At 40.8% G+C, this 22581-nt stretch overlaps 2 protein-coding genes across 5 annotated transcripts in view; both read left to right on the top strand.

Annotated features, from left to right (window-relative positions):
* The first annotated feature begins 13260 nt into the window (after positions 1-13260).
* On the top strand, positions 13261-16056 carry LOC106586900 (homeobox protein MSH-C). The gene is made up of 2 exons (XM_014174640.2): positions 13261-13830; positions 14479-16056. The coding sequence occupies exons 1-2, from the start codon at positions 13395-13397 to the stop codon at positions 14892-14894; spliced, it is 852 nt and encodes a 283-aa protein (XP_014030115.1). The 5' UTR covers positions 13261-13394; the 3' UTR covers positions 14895-16056.
* Positions 16057-17227: 1171 nt separating this feature from the next.
* LOC106586907 (patatin-like phospholipase domain-containing protein 6) overlaps positions 17228-22581 on the top strand; it is a 44340-nt gene continuing 38986 nt past the window's right edge. The window contains exons 1-6 of one of the 4 annotated variants that reach the window (XM_045706971.1): positions 17233-17287; positions 20832-20867; positions 21152-21248; positions 21359-21408; positions 22002-22057; positions 22188-22329. The gene's annotated coding sequence lies outside the window, so the exon portion shown is untranslated. Of the gene's footprint in view, positions 17288-20831; positions 20868-21151; positions 21249-21358; positions 21409-22001; positions 22058-22187; positions 22330-22581 lie in introns of all 4 variants that reach the window. The other 3 variants (XM_014174684.2, XM_045706974.1, XM_045706976.1) reach the window with 3 other exon arrangements.

Raw genomic sequence — 22581 nt, 5'->3', positions numbered from 1 at the left:
AGCACTTATTGACGTATCATCACACCTTAAGAGTTAGTTAGCAGGCCATTCTCAGCCAGACATAGCCCCAGTCTCATTACGTCTCATTACATACACTTTGTTTCTCAATTAAACGTATAAAAAATAAAAAGCCCACGTAATGATCTCTTTAGACGAGCAAATTGCCATGGTAATATAACGTTCTTTAATTAGACTTTATTAGACACCTCTGGTCAGGTTTGAGTCGTTTTATTTTTAGCGTCTTTTTCCATAGACGTAGAACAGAACAGACAAGCCCACGTAGCACTGAGAGGACTAGGTGTAGACTCTTAAGTGTCTCATAACTAGTCAATAAATCCATTTGCGTCATTTGAGAGAGTTGGTTTGCTCTGATGAAGGGTTAAATTGCCCCCGACATCATGATACAATTTTGGTTGGTTTTTATCACCGTTTTAGCAGTTACAGTGCGGCTGTCCGATTTCCTGCAACAAAAGTGTGTAGTGCCATTAGTGCGAGTAATTTCACACAGCACGCCTCCATTTGGGCATACATGTGATCTGGTAGAAACGCACTTGGACACACAATGCACACATAGACACACACACAAAACCTTAGTTAATGTCCTCGGTCATCTTACCTTGTTGGGGTTGTGTTTTACTCCACTTACATTCTTTGACAATCATGGGAGAGAAATACAACAGAAATACAACAGATGGCATACACAAGACTAGAGGGGTGTGTGTGTGTGTGTGTGTGTGTGTGTGTGTGTGTGTGTGTGTGTGTGTGTGTGTGTGTGTGTGTGTGTGTGTGTACACTTGCACATACGATACATGCATGTGTCTGTGCATACCAACCTGACACAGACATTATACACCATACCCTTAGACATTTGTATATGAAACATATTAACCATCCCCTAACATTTCCTAAATGGACAAACCTTTAGACGTGGAAGGTTCCATTCTAGTTCAAGGTCACCAATGAGTCGGCAGAACTTCCGGTCAGACCACTAGGGAGGTACAGTGGCGTCACTGCTGTAAGTCTGCTACTGTGTCTTCTTTACACACACACACACACACACACACACACACACACACACACACACACACACACACACACACACACACACACACACACACACACACACACGTGGTTCCACCATGATTCTCTCCATTCTCTCATGCAGCACAGACTCGCTTAGTCTGAATCCCAAATGGCTTCCTATTCCCTATGCAGGCCATGGTCAAAAGTAGTGCACTACGTAGGGAATAGGGTGCCATTTGGGACGCGTCCTCTGTCTTTCTCTGTGGACTACCACATACTTATAGTAATATGTATTTTTAAGTACCACAAACCATATGTAGATACAATGTGGGAGCTAAACTCCACAGCTCAACCATCTTGGCTGCTTAGGCTTATTCGACTGAGTCCCAATATAGAAGTCAAACAAGTAATGTGAGCAAGCACCATGCCGACCGTTGATATTGAAAATAAAATAGTGCTCTCCTAAGAAAACCTGAAAAACTCCTGTCCTGGCACTTTAAACCTTAAAGGGTGTCTTATATAAACTGTGCAGGACCGGACTGAGTGATATCTGATCAACTAGATCAATATTATTGGCTTTTATAGTCCACTGAAAACATAGCCCAAAGGTATGTCGTTTGGCAGAGAGCAGCTTATGATATGTCTAAGAATTGTTACCAGCTGGCGTGACTGCGGGGAACGCTTCTCTCTTAAAAACCTCAAAGTCAAAATAATACAAGTTCAAATGCAGCATTCATAACCAGGTTGCCTTTAACGGCCGGCCGTCCACATTGATTTGGCTCCCCTTCGCAATGGCAACCTTAAGGGGAACTACGCTTTTTTGAAGTTGTATTTTTTCTACTTTTCTTCGGAAAGGAACTGCGCAATTTTCAATTTGGATTATTATTTTATTATTAACTTTTCAGCAGTCTTATTGAATATATGGCGTTTAGGCTGGTCATTGTAGGCTATTCTGTTTGTATAAGAAAATGTCTGCTCCTGTCCCTGCCTGTCATTTTTAACCCTTTTTAGGGATTTGGGCGACCCCACCCTGGTAATAGTTACACAGTTTTACTCAGGTTATTACCTTATTATGAGATTACAACGTCAGTGTAGTTAGTTTAGACAATTACTGTGAGAATTTGGTAGTTTTAAATGGCCTCTTTGTGTAGTTTGCGAGTTCTATATTCTTTCGCCTATATCCTGTTTACACTATAGACCAAAGGAAGAGCATTTTACCTCAAATCAAATGCATTATCCCCGCTCTGGCAAAACACATTGGGAATCCCATAGGGCGGCTCACAATTGGCACAGCGTCATACGGGTTAGGGTTGGGCCAGGGTAGGCCATCATTGTAAATAAGAATTTGTTCTTAACTGACTTGCCTAGTTAAATAAAAGTTAAATAAAAAATAAAACATTGATACCGGTAGATAGAAACCACTAGTGGAAAAGTTGCTGCTGCTGCCTGGTAATCGACCAATCTGGTCCAAGGAATCCTTTTCTCTCACTGTGTGCCCTGAGGTCTAGATGGCCTGTCATAAGAAACATGAGTCCCCTCTGTAGCAGTGTGAACCGCGGGGGGGTGGGAGGGAGATGAGTGTGGGGGCTGTTTTCTCAATGCCTCCTTGACCTGTAGCTATTGATGGGGGGGGGGGCTTTAGCTGTGACTCTGCGGCTCACCACATACAAACATTTTCAGGGACACCTCCGACCGACATCCTCTCACCCCTCCCTCTCATCCTCCTCTCCTCCTCCTCCCGGCGGCGCTGCAGTGTGAGAGACGAGAGGAGAAAAGCTGTTGTTAATAAAAAAAAAGTGTTTCAAAAGAATTAAAAGAGGATGAAAAGGAGAGGTGAAATTGAGCGGGCCCTGGCTGTGTTATTCCTTCACCGTATGGGAGCTGGCCTCTCGCAGTGTGTGTGTATGTGTGTGTGTGTGTGTGTGTGTGTGTGTGTGCCTGCGTGTGTATCCGACGCTCTCGAGTCGACGGGGGCCCAATGGGGGGGCTGAGGGAGGGGTCCAAGGATCACTGACCATTTCTGGCCCCGGGGCACGGCAAATTATTTGCCTCTCTGAGGCTTCAAAGGGGAGCAATTACACTTAAGTAACTAAATGAATAGATAGCCCAGCTAGGAGGCAGTTTGGGGAAACAGTGAAGCCCTTTGAGGGGAAGAAGAAGAGAGAGGCACCACACCTCTGGAGTAATGTGCAACAGCTCCCAGCTTGCATCACAGGGGGAAAGGAGAAGAAGGAGAAGTACGGGAGGAAAGAAAATAAAGTAATGCCACTGACTGAGAGAAGAAAAGAAGAGAAGAAAATGAAGAAAGGAAGACGGAACAGAGGAGGATGGCACCAGCATTTGGCACCTGCCAAAAGGCAAAACAAAACAAATTCAGGCATGGCTTCGTAACTCCACCTCCATGTTTCTAGAGCGGCGGCACCGCCTTTATGAAGTGAAGGCGTTCCGAATGTCCCAATATACCATAGCAGCACATACGAAGTCAACTCAACCCCCCCAAATGAAAAGTCCCATTGAGCCCCATTGAGCCCCATTGAGCGGACTGGAGAGGCTGTGAGGCTGCTTCTTTGGCAGGCTTAGCTCACCTGCAGAGAGGCCTCTATAGTCGTATAAAGAGGCTTAGCAGCTGCCAGGGCTGTAAGTCTATGGCACCTAGTGGGAGAGGAGAATAGGGAAATGTAGGCCCCCCCTTTCAATGGCCCTCGCCACTTAGTAACAGAAGGCATGTGCCAAACTTGCAGAATGAGAATGAGGAGAATGAAAACGTTCCCTTTGGAGTTCACTAAATATCGGCAGTGGCGGCGACTCTCTTTCTTTGTTGTCAAAGTGAAGTCACTCTCTCTCTCACACACACTCTCTCTCTCTCTCTCTGTCTCTCTCTCTCTCATAATTTCTCTATGAATAAAAGGACAATGAATGAAGTCAATTCAGTCAAAGACCCCCAACCAAAACAGCAGAGATAAAGCAACAACGAGAGAGAGAGAGAGAGAGAGAGAGAGAGAGAGAGGAGAGAGAGAGAGAGAGAGAGAGAGAGAGAGAGAGAGAGAGAGAGAGGCGGAGAGAGAGAGAGAGAGAGAGAGAGAGAGAGAGAGAGAGAGAGAGAGAGAGAGAGAGAGAGAGAGAGAGAGAGAGAGAGAGAGAGACTAAGGGCCTGGGTCCCGAAGTGTGGAAGCCATCAATTACATAGCTAAAGCTACCAACCCAGCAGGACAGGGGCATTAGAATGCAGATATAGGCATGCAGGGCCATAGGGGTCCCATAGGCAGCAGATGCCTAGCGTAGCAGTCAAAAGAGCACCCAGGGGCATATAGTATAATGGTATAGAGGAGACATATCCACTGTGAGGACTTTTCCCTCTATTGACATTATAGAACTGAGGAAGAATAGGAAATTCAATGGAATGATGGGTGAAACAGTGAGTCAATAAAAGCTATAGGTTATATAAAGGTTATAAGAAGTTATCAGTTTGCTCTGCATGGGGGGGTTGATCCATCCAATTCTGATATGACATATTATCGCAAAAACCTAACATGACACTTTTCTTGACATATCAACACATACAGTAGCTAATGTCACTTTTCTGACATATTATTGAATAGCAACCTGCACAAGCATTTCGATACACCCGCAATAACATCTGCTAACCATGTGTACGTGACCAATAAAATGGGACTTGATTTGAGGTATTGCTATAACTGCATGAGTCTCCAAGAGCGCTTGACGCTGCAACAAGTCTGCTGTTCTATCAAGCCGATCCAGTAATCCAAAATATGCAACAGCAATTCCTCCACCCTCCATATCCCTCCCTCTAACAGGATTGCCCCCCCCCCCAGCATCTCCCTATTCGAGCCGCTCAGCAAGCCTCTATCCCCTCCAGGCTCCTGGGCTCCAGGCTTCCTCCTCCTTCCTACCACGGCTAATTTAGAAGGGTCTCCAGGCGATCTTCTTCACAGTCAGAAAAGTGCAATTGTATTTTCCAGCTCATTAAGCAATAGCACAAAAAGAAGACCCCCCCCCATCTACTTTCCTGTCCACCCTCTGTTCAGAGAGAGGGAGAGAAGGATGGAGGGAGGGAGGGAGGGCTAAATAAGTGCTACGTTTGAGGAGAAAACGAAGAAAGAGAAAGAGAGAGAGGGGGGAGAAGGAGAAATACGACTAAGTGACCTGCTAAATTAAATGTGTGCACCTGTATCAGATTGTTTGTATTAGCTAGACACTCGGGAGGCATCTTCTTAAATTCCCGACTCCTCCGTCACATCCCACAATTCCCCCCTCCCTCTCTTCATCGCTCCATCTTTTCAAAGCCAATCCCACTGCTCACTTGGTTCCAGTGAGTCCCATTGAAAAGCAACCCGTGATTGTTTATTGAAAGGGCCTTTTAACTCTGCCAGCCCATTCCATTGTTGGGGCTTTTTCATGGGGAGAACTTTGAAATTGTAATCTCAAGACGGCTCAAGAGCACACTATTTGTCCTGACCTTTACTGCTTGTAATAACATTATTAGTACTATAGTATCAAACAAGTGCAATCCGGCAGGATCAAGGGCGATAGTGAAGAACGAATTGGGATCTCTTTAAAGTGGAGACAGAGTGTGGTTTTTGAAAAGTCTCACAATGACACTCTGAATAATACACATGATCCTATGTGAAATATACACATGATCCTATGTGAAATATACATATGATCCTATGTGAAATATACATATGATCCTATGTGAAATATTCACATGACCCTATGTGAAATATACACATGACCCTATGTGAAATATACACATGACCCTATGTGAAATATACACATGACCCTATGTGAAATATACACATGACCCTATGTGAAATATACATATGATCCTATGTGAAATATACACATGACCCTATTTGAAATATATACATAACCCTATGTGAAATATACACATGACCCTAGGGTAAAACAACATTGATCTGATCAAAATATCTCTACTATAGATACTCACTTAAAAGTTAACTAAATTGATTAAAACAACCGACCTTGCAAAAGGTGAAAAGGATGGGTTTAGTAATATTGATGACCTATCTGGCATGAAGTTTATCACGTATCGGTATAAAGTCTCATTCCATTTGACTCTGAGTGAGCTTATCGCTATTTTCCTCAAAAACATTACAAAAGGGGCATTTGTTTCAAGACACTGTTGCATCATATTATAAATAGCATCGTAGTCAGAATATTACCCATGGGAACATTACTCAACAGCGTCTACTATCTTTCTCGTGACAAGGGTTATCGCAAAACGAATTTGGTGTCAGGGCATGAGACGTTCAATAAGAAAATGACAAAAATGACCTTTTTGAACTTTTTTTATACAAATCACGCAATTTTTGAATTGTGATTATTCATTGGTTTGATAAGATGTTTGATTGGTGTGTGTATATTTTTACTCATATTACATAATAACGATTTAGAGAATATTTATGTTTTCATTGATAAAAACAATCTCTATGAGGCTGTAAACAGCCATGAATATCCATCTGATATTCAGTGGAACCAGATGGGTTGGATATGCTGTCACAAGTTCTTTGGTCTGACAAAGTGTGAGGACACACACATAACAAGGCTTCAGGATCAGGATAAAACAAACGCTGCTTTGATAACCTACTTATATCACCCAAACACATAAACACTTTTGACCAAAACACACACTCGCGCAAACACATACCCAACACACACAGACCTTTTTTTCATATTTTACCTGCAAAACCCCCAAAAGAACAGTTGCAACACATCTTTTTGATTCTACCCTTTTCTCACTCACAGCCCATATTTCAGCCAATCTGTTTTTATTATGTGAAAAGAGTGTTTTTATATAATATACTGTATACTAAATTGCTGTAATTTATGCAATAGTTTCTGGTTTGGCCCCGGCTTGAAATGCCGGCCAAGAGTGAAGAGAAAATTGAGGCTGCTGCCTAGGGTTTTCTCAAATATAATGCATCACAACTTTGGCTGAGAAGATAGTAGGAGTTTGTGGTGACATTCTTTGGTTGCCTTTGTAACCTCAAAGTAGTCACACTAAGTTCTTTGTCCCCTGTATTCCCAAACCTCGCTCGCCCACTCGCATTGTCTCCAGACTTTCCTCAAGAATGCTGATTTCTATGGCCGACGAACGCGGAGGTCAAATGAAAATGGTTAATTGCATTGTCACCTCTTGGGGTGTACCACTACCTTAAATGCTTTCTGTTGGCAACTGTGTGTAATTCCCTCCCTCTCTCTCTCAAGGCCTGCTACAGAATCTGTTTTGTTTTGTGTAAAGGGCAGTTTGGATGGAATGACAAATGATAACAAGAAAGTAATTCTTCACATTAAAGACTCATCTTCATCATCAACATTCATATTTCAGTTATTATAGTGCTGTTATTCATTATAGTTAATTTGTAGTTGGAGTAGCAGTAGTACTGTTATCATTGTTGTTGTACACTGCTAGATCAAATGATGCTGTATAGAACCGAAAATGATTCAATGGCTCATTTCATTTATGGTGCTCAGAAATGTCATAGAAGTAATGGTAGAAAAGCCAGACAAGTTCATTTCACTTTTGTGCATTCTGCGACAACATTTATCTTATTACCCAGCATGCATTCAGCGACCAGGACCAGTTCTCACTGACTGATGCCACTGTTGCCACAAGGAGGGAAGTGGCTTTGGCATAAAAATGTTAACCAGCATTTAACTGCAAGCTTGAAGCCGGTCTGATGTGGATAGATTCGACTTGTTAAGTCAAATGAAAGGTCAAGAGATTTTCCACGGATATCCTGCAACCCAAGGCAATGCTATTTAAACCACTTTAATTTAAATGGGAGAGAACTCTTGCCTGGCTTCCTGATGTTAGAATTAAATGAAGATGGATGCAAATGAAGCAAGGCAAGGAACTTTTAAGATAAAAATACACTCAAAATATTTTCTCATAGTTATGTGAAATGTATGAGGATGCCTCTCAATTCTGCTCACGTACTGTTTAAGCCATGCAGTTCTCGGTCCCTATCTCTGACACGTAATAAGAATTGATAAAACTGAAGACTAAGTAACTGACTTTGGCAGATCCACCCCCAAAATCCCTCTCTAGTGGGTACTTAATTTTCATGATCAGAATCCACACCATTCTGGACGGCTGATTCTCCACTTCTCTCCTCATACAGACTCATGTGAGAGCAGAGCGGTGAGAGAGTGGCGTGATTGGATGGCGATGGCCAGCGAATGTGTCCCCTCGCTCCATCCTCCTGTGTGGTGTTAGCAAGTGTGTCCGTCTCCCTCTGTTTCATTACCCATCAGCCATTGTGTTTCTGTCTGTCAAGCCCATCTCACACGTATTGGGTTCCAGTTGTCCCTCACTTTCTAAATGATCGGTTTGTTTGTCACTGTGCAGGGCCTCACCACGGCACGGACACCACCACATCAGGGAATTCACAGTTCACTGGTTGACAGCTCAGCTCTGCACCTTTCACCCCAGGTTCCTTCTGACGGAGAATTCAGCTTTGCTGTACAGTGCACAACGCTTACGGCGAATGCGGTTGTAGTGATCAACTGCTTAGTGATCATATAGTCATCTAAGGATGTAATCACTGTCTGCTGAGTGCACTGTATTAGATTGGAATTCCCAAATTCTCTGTCTGGTTCCAAGCTATACAGCTGCAGTACCTTCCTTGTCTAACACACAAATCCAACTGCGCATGAAATCTAATTTGATTTTGATTGTGTTTAATTACTTTTATGGGTTTCCTTAGTCATTATATAGGGTCAGGGGTCATTCCAACTGTCTGTGAGAGAAATAGGCCTAAGTCACGCTTTCATTCAGCAGTAAAAACCTATTAATTGAGCTAGGAGTTTGATTAGGGGTCATCTACTATATAGGTTTCCATACCACTCATTTTGAACCTTATATAGATGATCTAACTTAGTCTTCTCACATTGTCTAAATTCGCTGCCCAAACTTGGCCCCTGCTTTTACGAACAGGCTGAGTGGTTCCATCGAAGCATGAGAATGTTGGAAAAGGCCCCATATGAGAGTCCTAAATGGCACCCTATTCCCTTCGTGGAAGTAGAGCACTACATAGGGAATAGGGTGCCATTTGTGACAAAGACAAAGTTCTCATTTCAGGTGCCGAAGGAAAGTGTTTCCCATCGAACGTGTCGACCTTGGGGGACAGATCTGCTTTCAAACTCGGTAATGACATCTGACACAGTTCACTCGCCTGCATGCTGTTACAGAAATTCATTTTGGGGATCTAGGAGAGAAGGGCTCTGAAAGTCTGAAACCGAAGACCCCGGCCGTACATCAGGGGCAAACGTTTTACTGTAACTTGGTGTAAATTCACGTGTAGATTTATTATGGGTAGTACCTGTATCGGGTGAATCTCTGCATGGATTTGTGTTGCTCTATGATTCGCCTCTCATCCTCGTCTAGCACGACAGTTGGGAGATTAGATTGACTGAAGGGTACATGGTTGCTGGGATCTCAAACCTAAAACAGCTGGGCTAGGAGATTGTGGAGAGTGCCTGTTGAGTCAGAGAGAGAGGAGACAGAGAGGCAGATTGTTAGATATGAAAATGCAGGGGTGGACTCCCAAATTAGGGCCTGATTTTTTTTTAAATGAGAAACTGTCACAGTGGTTCAGATATTGATAATGACAGACTCATTTGGAAGGAGTGTAAATGATTGTAATTATTCATTCAGGTATTTTGAAATGTATTTGAATGATATGCGAGATTGGAAGCCTAGATATCCAGGCACTTTGAAATGACTCAAAAAATCTAGAACCCTACATAGAGGGTTCTAGATAAAAAAACACTTTTTTTCCAGACTCAGATTAAGCCTAGTCCTTGACGAAATACCATTCTCAATGGAGAATTTCCATTGAAAGTCCAGGATTAGGTTTAATCTGAGTCTGGAAAAAAAGTGGTTTTATCTATAACCCTCTATGTAGGGTTCTTCAAAGAACCCCCTACCTACAAGAACCACTTCCAAGAGGTTCTACCAAGAACCACTTTATCATCGAAAGGTTCTTCCTAGAACGTCTATGAAGGGTTCTACTGAGAACCCGTTTATCTTTGGACGGTTCTTCCTAGAACCCTCGATGAACGGTTCCACTGGCCGTAAAATGTTATTATTTTTGACAATATATTACATATATCATAAGGCCTTTCTTTGAGGGCCAAGTTACTCACAAACAAAGTGGTGTTAGGAATCTCCTGGTTTACAGGCCACATCAGGCCTTCAAGTCACATTATGCTTGCAAAGTGATGTGTAATTCCTATTGGAATCCAGCCAGAGTTAGGATTTCCGTCAAGTGGAATTGTTAATCACCTGCAACCTGCATTCAGAATGACTGCCAGGGTAGGGAAGATTGAATACTGAGACTACCAAAATCATCTAAACTGGAACAACTATCTCAGTAACGGGTACAATAAATCCAACAGATTGGGTGTTTAGAAAACTGTATGTTATTTATCTTTGTGTAGCATAAAATGTATCAACTAATCAATGTACATGCAAAAGCACAGATATTACAGTAAAACAAACAATTCTGAAAATCTCCCTTCAACAGAGCATGCTGGGAAATATTATATATGGTTCTATGTAGAACCCTTCTTGCCTTCCAAAGAATCATCAAAGAATCCTTTCTTCCTTAGGATGTTAAAGGTTCAAGGTAGAACACTTTGCCTTACAAAGAACCCTTGTGTGAAAGCGAAGTCGTACATCTCGCTCATCGCAATATCTGCAGTGCTGCTCGAGGCAACTTCATTTCGCTGAGTTAACCAATCAATCAATCTTTCTTGTCCTTGTGTAGCTTTGAGAAAAAGCCTGATTGCCCACAGAACTACGTCAGTTTGGTAAGATGTCCAACCATGACAGTCATGTAATTTGACATAAATCATATAAGGTCATAAACCAAATATGACTTGTTGTCAAATGAAGTGGACCAATTACACTTAATGTGTGACACAAGTTCATTCATAGTGTGACTTAAAGATGCACTCCGGGATCTTAAGCACAACAAATTCAAATCATATTGCACTAATTGGATTTGTAACATATCACACAAATTGCAAAAAATCGTACGATATCATAAAAATTGCTAAATTCGTAACATATCACACAAAATGGATGAGGTAGGACACAATTGGATGACGTAGCACACAAAAAACGGGGACCACTTTTGGCTCGTGAGCCCCACTTTCAAAACTAGTGGCTGAAATGATACAACATTTTGAGAGTGCATCTTTAAGGAGTTAAGGACACATAAGGTCATAAACCAAATATGACCGACTGACGGTCAAGTAATGTGAACCAATCACACGTGCCTTCTCATGAATGGCCAGATTCAAATATTGATTTATTCACCCTTTAATCCAACTAAACTGTAAATTGAAGTGTGAAGAGTAACAAAGACAATCCAGAGAGGGCTGAGTGGGTCTCCAGTGTATTGGAGTGACCATGCACTCTCTCTAAGTGTCTTCCTTGCCAGAATATTAACCGAGCGATGGTGCTAAGGCAATTCAATTAAGACAACCCCCCCCCCCACACACTTGTGGCCTACTAGGCGGCCATTTTGCACTTTACCAAGTCTTAATTGTGTATTTGATCATGCTGATGACTGTTGGAAGTCAAACAGGCTTTCAGTGGGGTCCTGAGATAGGTGGGGTTGGCCATGCCAGGGAGGCCATCTTGGATTATATGGTGTTATTTACTGTGGTATCATGTTGGGAGTGCAGAAGGGCAACGCTTTGGGATGATACACGTCATGAATGATAGTTGACATCAATGACACTGGGGCGAAGTGATGATTTTAGTGAAGGAGAATGTCTGAGAGAATCCTTATGTTACAAAGCCCCTGAAGGAAATGAGAGACTACACTTTAAGAGCTTATTTTGCGTATTGCTGACACTTCAATCAAAGGCATTAATGTTAAAATAATATGTGGTCACATAAGGCCTATGCTGCCACTTTAAAGTGCTACCAAATGATGTTTTGTGATAGGAGACAACTAGGTCTACACATATGAAATCAGGCCATGACACCACAGATATTCCAAACTGTCAAGTAAATGTTTTATTTTTTATAATATTTAAAGTATTTTTAAAAAGCTGTTAATTGTCCCTTTAAAATGTATGTTTTTTTTACTTTACTTTGTGGAAGGTATTTGATGGCAAATGCCAAATATTCCATATTTGTTATAAAGATTAATAGGCTTTATTTAAAAAAAATCAAAATCAATATTCATTGCATTGTCTTTTTTACCTGATATTTTGTATTTTAGTTTTTATTCCTCATTGTTCATTTGACCATTTTAATGTCAATGTTGCTCGATGTGTATTCTTTCTGTGGAAATATGATCATTTTCAAAAACATTTTTGAAATACTGCCCCTCTTATCATCCGATCAAGTCGTATGTTCTCTTCTTCCAAGAAGTGAAACAGGCTAACCGTCTTTAATGCCAGTGGCTGTGCCTCCTTCCTGCAGCTATGCACTGGACTATGAAATATTTCGAGTACAATTGGTTAAGTGGAGTTAACCGTTCCCTTTTCTCCCCGAGGTAGCTTCCTTTTTGATCCCGCCGAGGCTGGCGCCTTCCAAAACACAACTTGTCTGGCTTATTAAATAGTTTGACCTGGAGAAAAAACGCCTGTTGCTTCTCAACCGAGCCTATTGTAAACTTTAAAAAGTCCATGACAGCATTTAAATTGGCGTAATGCTGTGTGACCAACAGTCATAGCATCTCGATTTATTTATTCAATATGTCTCTTCATAAATGTTTACATGACTTTTAATATTCGAGTTTCAATTTCTTTGTGTATTTCCATATTTTTTGTATTTTCTATTGTTTTATTTTAGCCTATTTAATACTTGAGAAGGATTCCTTTATAACCTTGCATTCTTCTGCATCTTATCACAGCGTTCTCGGGTGTGAAATTAATTAATTAAAAGGTTCCAATAAGTGCTCAACTAATGGATGTAAATACTCATGAGGCCTCCCCACTGGTTAATTGCGCTAAAATTGCTCTACTTTGTGTTCCGCGGAGACAAAACCCCCTTGAGCTATCAATGCACCAGCTCCGCACGGGGTCTGTATGATTAAAACTTCTTGTCGCTTTCAAAGGGCCTCTTGATGTCTCTTGGAAGGCAGAGGGCCAATGAGGACGGAGGAAAGGAGCGCTGGGGACGTCACGATGCAGAGTTGAGACGATGATTGGACGGCGCGGAGAGGGGAACAGTTACTGCCCTTTTATAGACGACCCCATCTAGTGAGTTGAGCTACTGGGCAATATTCTGACAGCGAGGACAGTACCAGACTCTATACTCTCGATCGCGATTCGATTTTCCTGAGCTGGCCAGGCGGAGGTGTATGGCCCCGTACCCCTTTGAGATGAATCCCGTTGGCCTATCGGGGTCTCCGTCCCACGAGATTAAACTCCACCAGAAAGAAGAGTCGGATACGGAGTGTGAGGAGCTGCAACCCAAAGATATGACAACCGACAAAGGATACAAAAGTAAGACGAGCAGTCTTCCATTCAGCGTCGAATCATTGATTTCCAAGAAAACAACCTGCAGGACTTACTATTCTTCTCCCTCCTCGGATTCGGGTCTCGTTCAACCGAAGCCTGTGGCGGCGGCGGTGCAGATCACGGAACAGTTTTCTCCAAGGAATTTTTACGTGGAGAGGAAAGTTTCCCCGGAAAGCTCGCAGAGCGTGTCGGACTGTCAGAATGACGACAATCAAGATTTTTGTGAGAAAGACCAGAGCACTTGGTTCCAGACTACATCTTTCTCGACTCCCCCTCGTAAGTCCCCGCTTCCAGAGTTATTGGCTGTCTAAATGTTGGTCAACTAATTAGGCCAACTATTCCCTATTGTTTGTCTATAATAATAACAATAACATAATAATAATAATAATAACAATAATAATAATAAGTTGTAGTAGTCATATTATTAGCAGTAGTATTATTTCTAGTTTTTCTATTATTAGTCTATTATTGATGTTATTGTATTTATGAGATCGTTATTACCTCACATAAAAGATCGTCATAAGCCTACCTCACATATGTTGTCATCACTGTGGTCGCGCCTGTCTATCCAAAAATCTACAGAATTTGCCTCGAAATGTCCCTATATCAGTCTAATAATACAATGTTATTTCAGAGTAGCCCGATTGTCTAATTGTGCACAGTTTAGACCTAAGTTTCTGTATGTTCCCGAAGTTTGTCATAGGCCTATTTTGGAATTGGGAAATTGGTAGGCCTATCCATTAAAAGCCACGGTGCAGGAATAGACCTTATGCTAATGTACTTAAATGCATACCTTGTTTGGTGAGACTAATTATGACTAATTTATTGTCACATAGGCGCAGTGAAATGTGTTGTTTTAAAGGGTCAGCCGTTCTTGAGTTTTCCATTTAATAACAATACCTTTTCATTTATTTGTCCCTCCAGGAAGCTTAAGTCCACCTCCATGTCCTTTAAGGAAACATAAAAACAACCGAAAACCTCGAACGCCCTTCACTACCTCCCAGCTGCTCGCTCTGGAAAGGAAGTTCCGACAAAAGCAGTACCTCTCCATTGCGGAGCGAGCCGAATTCTCCAACTCCCTCAATTTGACCGAGACCCAGGTCAAAATCTGGTTCCAAAACAGGAGGGCTAAAGCCAAGAGACTTCAGGAGGCCGAGTTAGAAAAGTACAAACTGGCGTCGAAACCCATGCTACCTGCCTTTGCTCTGCCATTCCCCCTGGGAGCGCACATGGGCTCTCCATCTCTCTACGGACATTCTAACGCCTACCCCAGGCCCACTTTACCTGTTCCGGGACTCTTCGGTGGACCTGTCACCTATGGAATGTATTATTTGTCTTGACTTAGATTGTGCATTTACATTTCAGATACAAAATTATATGTCATTTATATGTCTTCAAACATGGTTGCAACATTTAACTTTACCCCCGGTCTGAAACATGGATATATTTTTCCAGAAAGCCATCATTTCCCAGAAAGCCCATAGGCCTATATTTGTCTACGCGACATAGATCATTTTTAGATATATGTTGTATACGCTCATTAAAGTCAAATAGGCCAATACTTGTGGGACATGTTCTCATGCCTAGATATTCTTAGCCAAATGTTGGCCACATTGTTGATTGCAAGATGGTGATTGCAAGATCATTTTATATCAAAGGCCTATAGGCCTTATTTTGTATATTTCTGATAGCGATTTCTGATAGTTGAGCAGTTATCAATGGCCAAGTTGTTAATGCACGTGAGGCCTTAAAACACAACCCATTTGCCACTTGCAACTAACAGCGTGTGTAATTGATCACTAGATCTATACATTTTTGTATCCATTTCGATTATACACAAAGGGGGGCATTAACATTAAGTTTATGTAATTTAACAGGCCTAGACAACGTCAATATCCTCGTGCATAATATATAGCCCTGTGCGCCATGCAACGAAAAAGTACTTAAAACAGCCTTATTGAAAGTGCCTTAAAATACCAACTAGGCCTATTTTGAGCTCTCGAAAAGCTTAATTGAACTGTAAAATGTCTGTCATTTGTTTCATTTGTTCAATATTGACGATTTTTCACATTCAATTGTCCGTCCACACAATTATGGAAAATCATGACCAACAGAATTATGCATGTGTACATTTGCCGAATTTCTTTCCAGTTGCAAGCTCTGTAAATCCGGTTTCTTTTCATGGAGTGAAATATTACTTTAGAAAACAAATGTGCATAAATAATTTGTACTTTTTTTTTACTATGAGAGGCCTTAAGACCAATTACAAATGGGATATTTGTATGATAAAAAAATTGATTTTATTTTCAAGAAATATAAATAATATCATTGTAAATAATAGTGTTCACGTGTCCTGCAACTCTGATGGAAGAAGACGCAGGAATATTGATATTTATTAAATATCTCTGTATCTGTACTGTGTACATGCATGGTCTTATTTTAATTATTCACTCATACCTGTAAAAACGGAGCTCAGTAAATAAACATTATAATTTAAACTTCTGTTGAAATGCTTTTGTCTCGTCAATGAACACAGATGACACGTATTACACCACACGGGGAACATCAAGATTGAAAGGGGGAATGGTCTTGACAGGAACCAATGTAGGCCTACATTTTCTCTTCATTAGAAATGTAAAAACTATTTCTAATTTCAAGGTTCAGTATTTAACCTCCATCTATTCTGAATAATAGTTGTATAATTCGTTCATCTATGACGACTGGAATGGTAAATTGCTGCAACAAAAACTGCAAATGTTTTCTTGATACTTGCAATGTTTAAACGAAAAATATCCTTAGGCTATATATGTTTCTTAACAATTTAATAGTTGTGCGAATTAGGCCTACTTTGACAAGAAAAACGAAATTTATAGGCTACCTTGACAAGACTAGACTTGTGCGGCTCTCGTCCCGTGTGGCTCAGTTGGTAGAGCATGGTGTTTGCAACGCCAGGGTTGTGGGTTCGATTCCCACTGGGGACCAGTATGGTAATGAAATGTATGCATTCACTACTGTAAGTCGCTCTGGATAAGAGCCTCTGCTAAATGACTAAAATGTAAAAAAAATGTAATATGGCTACCACTAATAGCCGTACTCCTATCATAAATATTTATTAAAATGTTAATTATAATTATAATCATGCACTTTCATAAGATTTTCCCTTAATATATTGTTTTATTTGTGTCTTGTTGCCATTTGTTAAGCTAAACGGTAGTTGAAACGACCACTGACGTTTGGATGCTATGATTTGGATTTATTAATCTCTGTCATATTAAACACAAAAACAGTAGATTTCAACCAGTATTATTCAATATATCTAGTAATTTCTTAATTCCACATGAACCGTTTGTATCATCCATCACAAAGCGTTTCGTATAGGCCTACTCAACAAGTAACGATGTGTCTTCATTTCTCCCATGGTTGTTTAGGCTACAGTTTTGGAATGATATGGCATTTTTCACCACCAAGTAGCCTAGGGAGCTTTAGCGAAATTGGGAGGATGTTCAGTATTTTTGAAATATGACAATCTCCAAGAAACCCGTCTTGATTTTGGAGTGGTGCGCAAGGGTCCTCATGTTGGAACCACTTCACACTCCAACACGGTAGTGGGCGATATACACTCATTATTTGTTTCCCGACCAATAGATGCACCAAAGAAATAGAAGCACTTCCACAGTTGCGCAGTGTGGGTAAAAGTTTGGACGTAACGAGGTATTTTGTCAATTAAAGTTTTGTAAGTAAAACGTTTTGGTAGCCATGTCAGTTATGGAAATATTATACAATGCAACGTGTGCTTGTCCTGCACATGCACGGCATATAGTTATTATTGTTACCCTTCCCACACGTAGGCGTTCGTCTGAAATCTCACGTGTTTTGCATTCCGACCTTGGCTGTAATATTGGTGCTAACAACTTGCAAGGTTGTCAAACGTTTAGTTTGCAGAGTTCGCATTAAAAAATGCAGTTAAGTTTTACATTAGTGCTTGCAATGATTAAACAGCGTTTTGCTCATCTGCAGAAGAAAAGTAGAAGCATTGGCATGCTTGCATAATTCAAGACATGTGACTGTTTCAAGTGTCACCACATTGTTTCTTGACAGCAGGGATGAAATGGCAGTTTAGCAAACCCAATAGCAATACCCAAGTGCATCCATCATGTGTCTTGGCATTTCTCCTGGGTAAATCCATTTGAATTCAATCACTTTTTGACAGCATCCCTTGATTTAAACAAAACTTTCCATACATGTTTGTCCATGGAAGACTTGGTCAGAAAGTGACTTTTTGGACCTGAATGCCAAAACAGTCACGAGATAAAGGTGCTCAAAGTTGACTCATTTTGCATACCTTACCAAAAATATAAACGGTTGAGTTCAATATAATTTAAAAGCTTGCAAACAGGGTTGACATATTTTAACCTTCAAAACACCAGTCTCAACGTCAACAGTGAATAGGCGACTACAGGATGCTGGCCTTCTATGCAGAGTTCCTCTGTCCAGTGTCTGTTCTTTTGCCCATCTTAATCTTTTCTTTTAATTGAACAGTCTGAGATATGGATTTTTCTTTGCAACTTTGCCTAGAAGGCCAGCATCCCGGAGTTGCCTCTTCACTGTTGACGTTGAGACTGGTGTTTTGCGGGTACTATTTAATGAAGCTGCCAGTTGAGGACTTGTGAGGCGTCTGTTTCTCAAACTAGACACTAATGTACTTGTCCTCTTGCTCAGTCGTGCACCGGGGCCTCCCGCTCCTCTTTCTATTCTGGTTAGAGCCAGTTTGCTCTGTTCTGTGAAGGGAGTAGTACTCAGCGTTGAACAAGATCTTCAGTTTCTTGGCAATTTCTCACATGGAATAGCCTTCATTTCTCAGAACAAGAATAGACTGACGAGTTTCAGAAGAAAGATCTTTGTTTCTGGCCATTTTGAGTCTGTAATTGAACCCACAAATTTTGATGTTCCAGATACTCAACTAGTCTAAAGAAGGCCAGTTTTATTGCTTCTTTAATCAGAACAACAGTTTTCAGCTGTGCTAACATAATTGCAAAAGGGTTTTCTAATATCAATTAGCCTTTTAAAATGATCAACTTGGATTAGCTAACACAATGTGCCATTGGAACACAGGAGTGATGGTTGCTGATAATGGGTCTCTGTACGCCCATGTAGATATTCCATTAAAAACCTGCCGTTTCCAGCTACAATTGTCATTTACAACATTAACCATGTCTACACTGTATTTCTGATCAATTTGATGTTATTTTAATGGACAAAAAAATGTGCTTTTCTTTCAAGGACATTTCTAAGTGACTCCAAACTTTTGAACGATAGTGTACATGTACATATTACCGCAATTACCTCGAATAACATGTGCCCCTGCACATTAACTCTGTACCGGTACCCCTTGTAGATAGTCTCACTACTGTTATTTTACTGCTGCTCTTTAATGATTTGTTATTTAATTTTTTACTTAACACTTATTTTTCTTAAAACTGCATTGTTGGTTAAGGGGTGGTAAGTAAGCATTTCACTGTAAGGTCTACACCTGTTGTATTCGGCGCATGTGACAAACATAATTTAATTTGATTTGACTGTCATAGTCATCACACCAAAGCCGGTGTTGTCAATATCAGACCTCTGCACTATAGGAGCATGTCTGGAAAAAGCTATTTCCTTATCACTGGTGCAGAGGAATGGAATGGTGTAACAAACCATATAATATCCATTCCTACGCTAGGGAGTTTTAAGATTAACCTTGAGAAATGGTTTATGGGCAAAATGCTTATAACTGCACAGGCTTAAAGAAAATCTAATTGTTTTCAATAAACGTTACATGGTCATCTATTTAATTTGACAGTTTCCTCCTATTGATGAGATGTATTTTGTTTAGTTCACCTTCATTTAACCAGGTAGGCTAGTTGAGAACAAGTTCTCATTTGCAACTGCGACCTGGCCAAGATAAAGCATAGCAATTCAAAACATACAACAACACAGAGTTACACATGGAATGAACAAAACATACAGTCAATAATACAGTAGAACAAAAGAAAACAAAAAGTCTATATACAGTGAGTGCAAATTAGGTTAAGTTAAGGCAATAAATAGGCCATGGTGACGAAGTAATGACAATATAGCAATTAAACACTGCAATGGTAGATGTGCAGAAGATGAATGTGCAAGTAGAGATACTGGGGTGCAAAGGAGCAAGATAAATAAATACAGTATGGGGATGAGGTAGGTAGATAGTCACATTCAGCCAGTTGCCCAGACCACATCAATGATCTTCAATCAATATATACTGTCAAGGAGGTGTGTAAACAAAACTCCTTAAAAATGTGGCAAGATAAGAAGTTGGGGTATGGGGGAGACAAAATACTGATACTTACATATAAAAACATTTTGGTTTACCCAAATAGGAACTGTTCACATTGGAATTGTCTTGGTGTGTGTTGAACACTGTGCGATGTTTAACAGTGAGAATGGTGAACTTACTAAATGACAGAGTTTGACTGTGTGAAATTAGGTTGCTTCTTGTGTAAATATTTTCCGTCTGGATTTTAATGATTTGTATGTTTACAGATGGGCTATGTACAGGTGCAGTGATCTGTGAGCTGCTCTGACAGCTGGTGCTTAAAGCTAGTGAGGGAGATATGAGTCTCCAGCTTCAGAGATTTTTGCAGTTTGTTCCAGTCATTGGCAGCAGAGAACTGGAAGGAAAGACGACCAAAGGAGGAATTGGCTTTGGGGGTGACCAGTGAGCTATACCTGCTGGAGCGCATGCTACGAGTGGGTGCTGCTATGGTGACCAGTGATTAGAATCTTGTCTATATTTTGTTTTCATGTATTTTCATGAGGACCACAATGGAAATACGTTTTCAAACTGTTTGTCATCCTCAATGATTTTAATGGCATGGTACTGTATCTACATGTGTGGTTGTATTGTGTTTTAAAATGGTCAAATACATCAATGGGAAAATATGTATGGACGGTTTCGTTCAATTTAAAAGGGGTGCGGGCAAAAAGTCGAATGGATTTACCCTCCTTTGAAGATTGCGTAGTTTAGATCGAGAACATTGAGTTATTACTTCTCTGTAATGTCTACGCTGCTGCAAATCTTTTTTTGTTATCGATGCATTTCCACTTTAATAACTCTACCTACATGTACATAATTACCTCAATTATCTCGATTGACACATTGACTCTGTACGGGCACACCCTGTATATAGCCCCGCTATTGTCATTTACTGCTGCTGTTTAATTATTTGTTATTCTTATCTCTTACCTTTTTTTAGGTATTTTCTTAAAACTGCATTGTTGGTTAAGAGCTTGTAAGTAAGCATTTCACTGTAAGGTCTACACCTGTTGTATTCCGCGCATGTAAACAAATAACATTTGATTTGAAGATGCGTAGCGATGCCATCTCTGCCAAGTCAGTGGCACTCATTTACCAAATACTTTCAAATACAATCTTTGACAAAGAATATCAACTCCCGCAATGATAAACTTTATACATGATCTAATAGCAATATATTTCATTTAATAGCAATATTGGACCAATGGTGACTGGCTTGTAGGACCCGTCTGATTTCTCTCTATGTCTGTGTTCACATAGGCTAAACTCTCTGCCAGAGAAGCCTGTAGTCACCGACTGGAGTTACTACAAGACTGCAGTGGCCAGAGCAGGGATGGTGGATGAGTTTGAGAAGAAGGTGGAACCCTTCAGAAAATAGGGTTTTGCCAATGTGCACACGTGATGTGCTAATGTGATTGGTTCGTTGGATATAACTGTACTCATTTAGATGTTGCTTTCCCCCTACAGTTCGGTGCCTTGACTATTCCAGTGCCATCGAGGCTCAGGAAGCAGAAGCAGTGAGTTACAAGTCATATGGGTAGGGTTAGGAGTTTTTTCTGGGCAGGTTAGTACCATGAGAATGATAGAGGACTCTACTTTGTATCTGTTACATTATGGCATCTGTGAGCGCACAGTCAATGTCATTGAGTCCATCTCCGTTTGAAGTTGTCCATTTTCTTCTACTACTTCTATGAGTTGGTAAACAAACAGAAAGGGTGCATACTGCCACCTAGATGTGTTGTTTGAACAGGTATAATGCCAAGGTTGGCGATTTACTGCCACCTGCAGTTATGGAATGTTTGCTAATGAGTATAATTCATGGGCTGATTCCTCTTGATGACCCAGATGGAATTATGTGAGCCTTCCTTAACCCATAGGATGTTCCACCCAATTAACTACTTCAAGATGTTGAAAGTCCTCAATGGTGATGCCCAGGCTAAAACAGGATTTTGAGCACTAGAGTCCTCTATCTATGGGCAGTGCATGGTCAGGAAAAACTCATAGCCCTAAATGTTAGGCATATTTGACTTTATTTGACTCTGTTTATCTCTGAAATGTGTGTCTGTGCAGGCATTTTGCTCTGAGGTAATGGTATCTTCTTCTCCCTCAGAAAAGATGCCTACTTGGAGGCATCCAAGGCCCCCCATCACCCAGTATTCAACAGAGGTGACCATCCAATACATGCATAGAGTAGAAGACTCACTCACTTTCTCACTCTCTCTGACACACACATACTCCAGTTTGCAGTATGGAGTGAGAGTCCATACTGTCCTCACTGCTCTCCCTGTCTTTTCAGCTGGATAAGTTCCACAACATGATCCCGTTCGACCAGATGACCATCGACACGTTCCCCGAGACCAAGCTAGACATGGAGAAGCACCTGTACTGCCCACACAAACCCATTGCCGAGCTGTAACTTATCACTACTGGCCAGCCACGTAAGCCCATGGCAGACTTATCACCAGTCATATCACTCTGCCTCACAAAATAGATCATATACAGATCTGAGTACATTCTTTTATTGTCATGATTATTTTCAATTGGTTTTAGCGCCAAACATTTGTTTGTTGCTTCACTAATTTAGCTTTCTTATCATGCATTTTGTCAATTAAATATTACCACTACAAAATAGAAATGTTGATGATGTAATGGCTGTTTCTAGATTGAGAACCTAATTCTCCTAAACCAGG

The sequence above is a fragment of the Salmo salar genome, chromosome ssa02 (genome assembly GCF_905237065.1).
Source record: "Salmo salar chromosome ssa02, Ssal_v3.1, whole genome shotgun sequence".
Taxonomy (NCBI): Eukaryota; Metazoa; Chordata; class Actinopteri; order Salmoniformes; family Salmonidae; genus Salmo; species Salmo salar.
This window is presented reverse-complemented; position numbering and strand designations above follow the sequence as displayed.

Excerpts from the sequence above, each read along its gene's own strand:
- LOC106586900 (XM_014174640.2), top strand. The coding sequence starts at position 13,395 with ATGGCCCCGTACCCCTTTGAGATGAATCCCGTTGGCCTATCGGGGTCT. Across the intron at positions 13,831-14,478 it reads ATCTTTCTCGACTCCCCCTC|GAAGCTTAAGTCCACCTCCA; the intron begins GTAAGTCCCCGC and ends TTGTCCCTCCAG.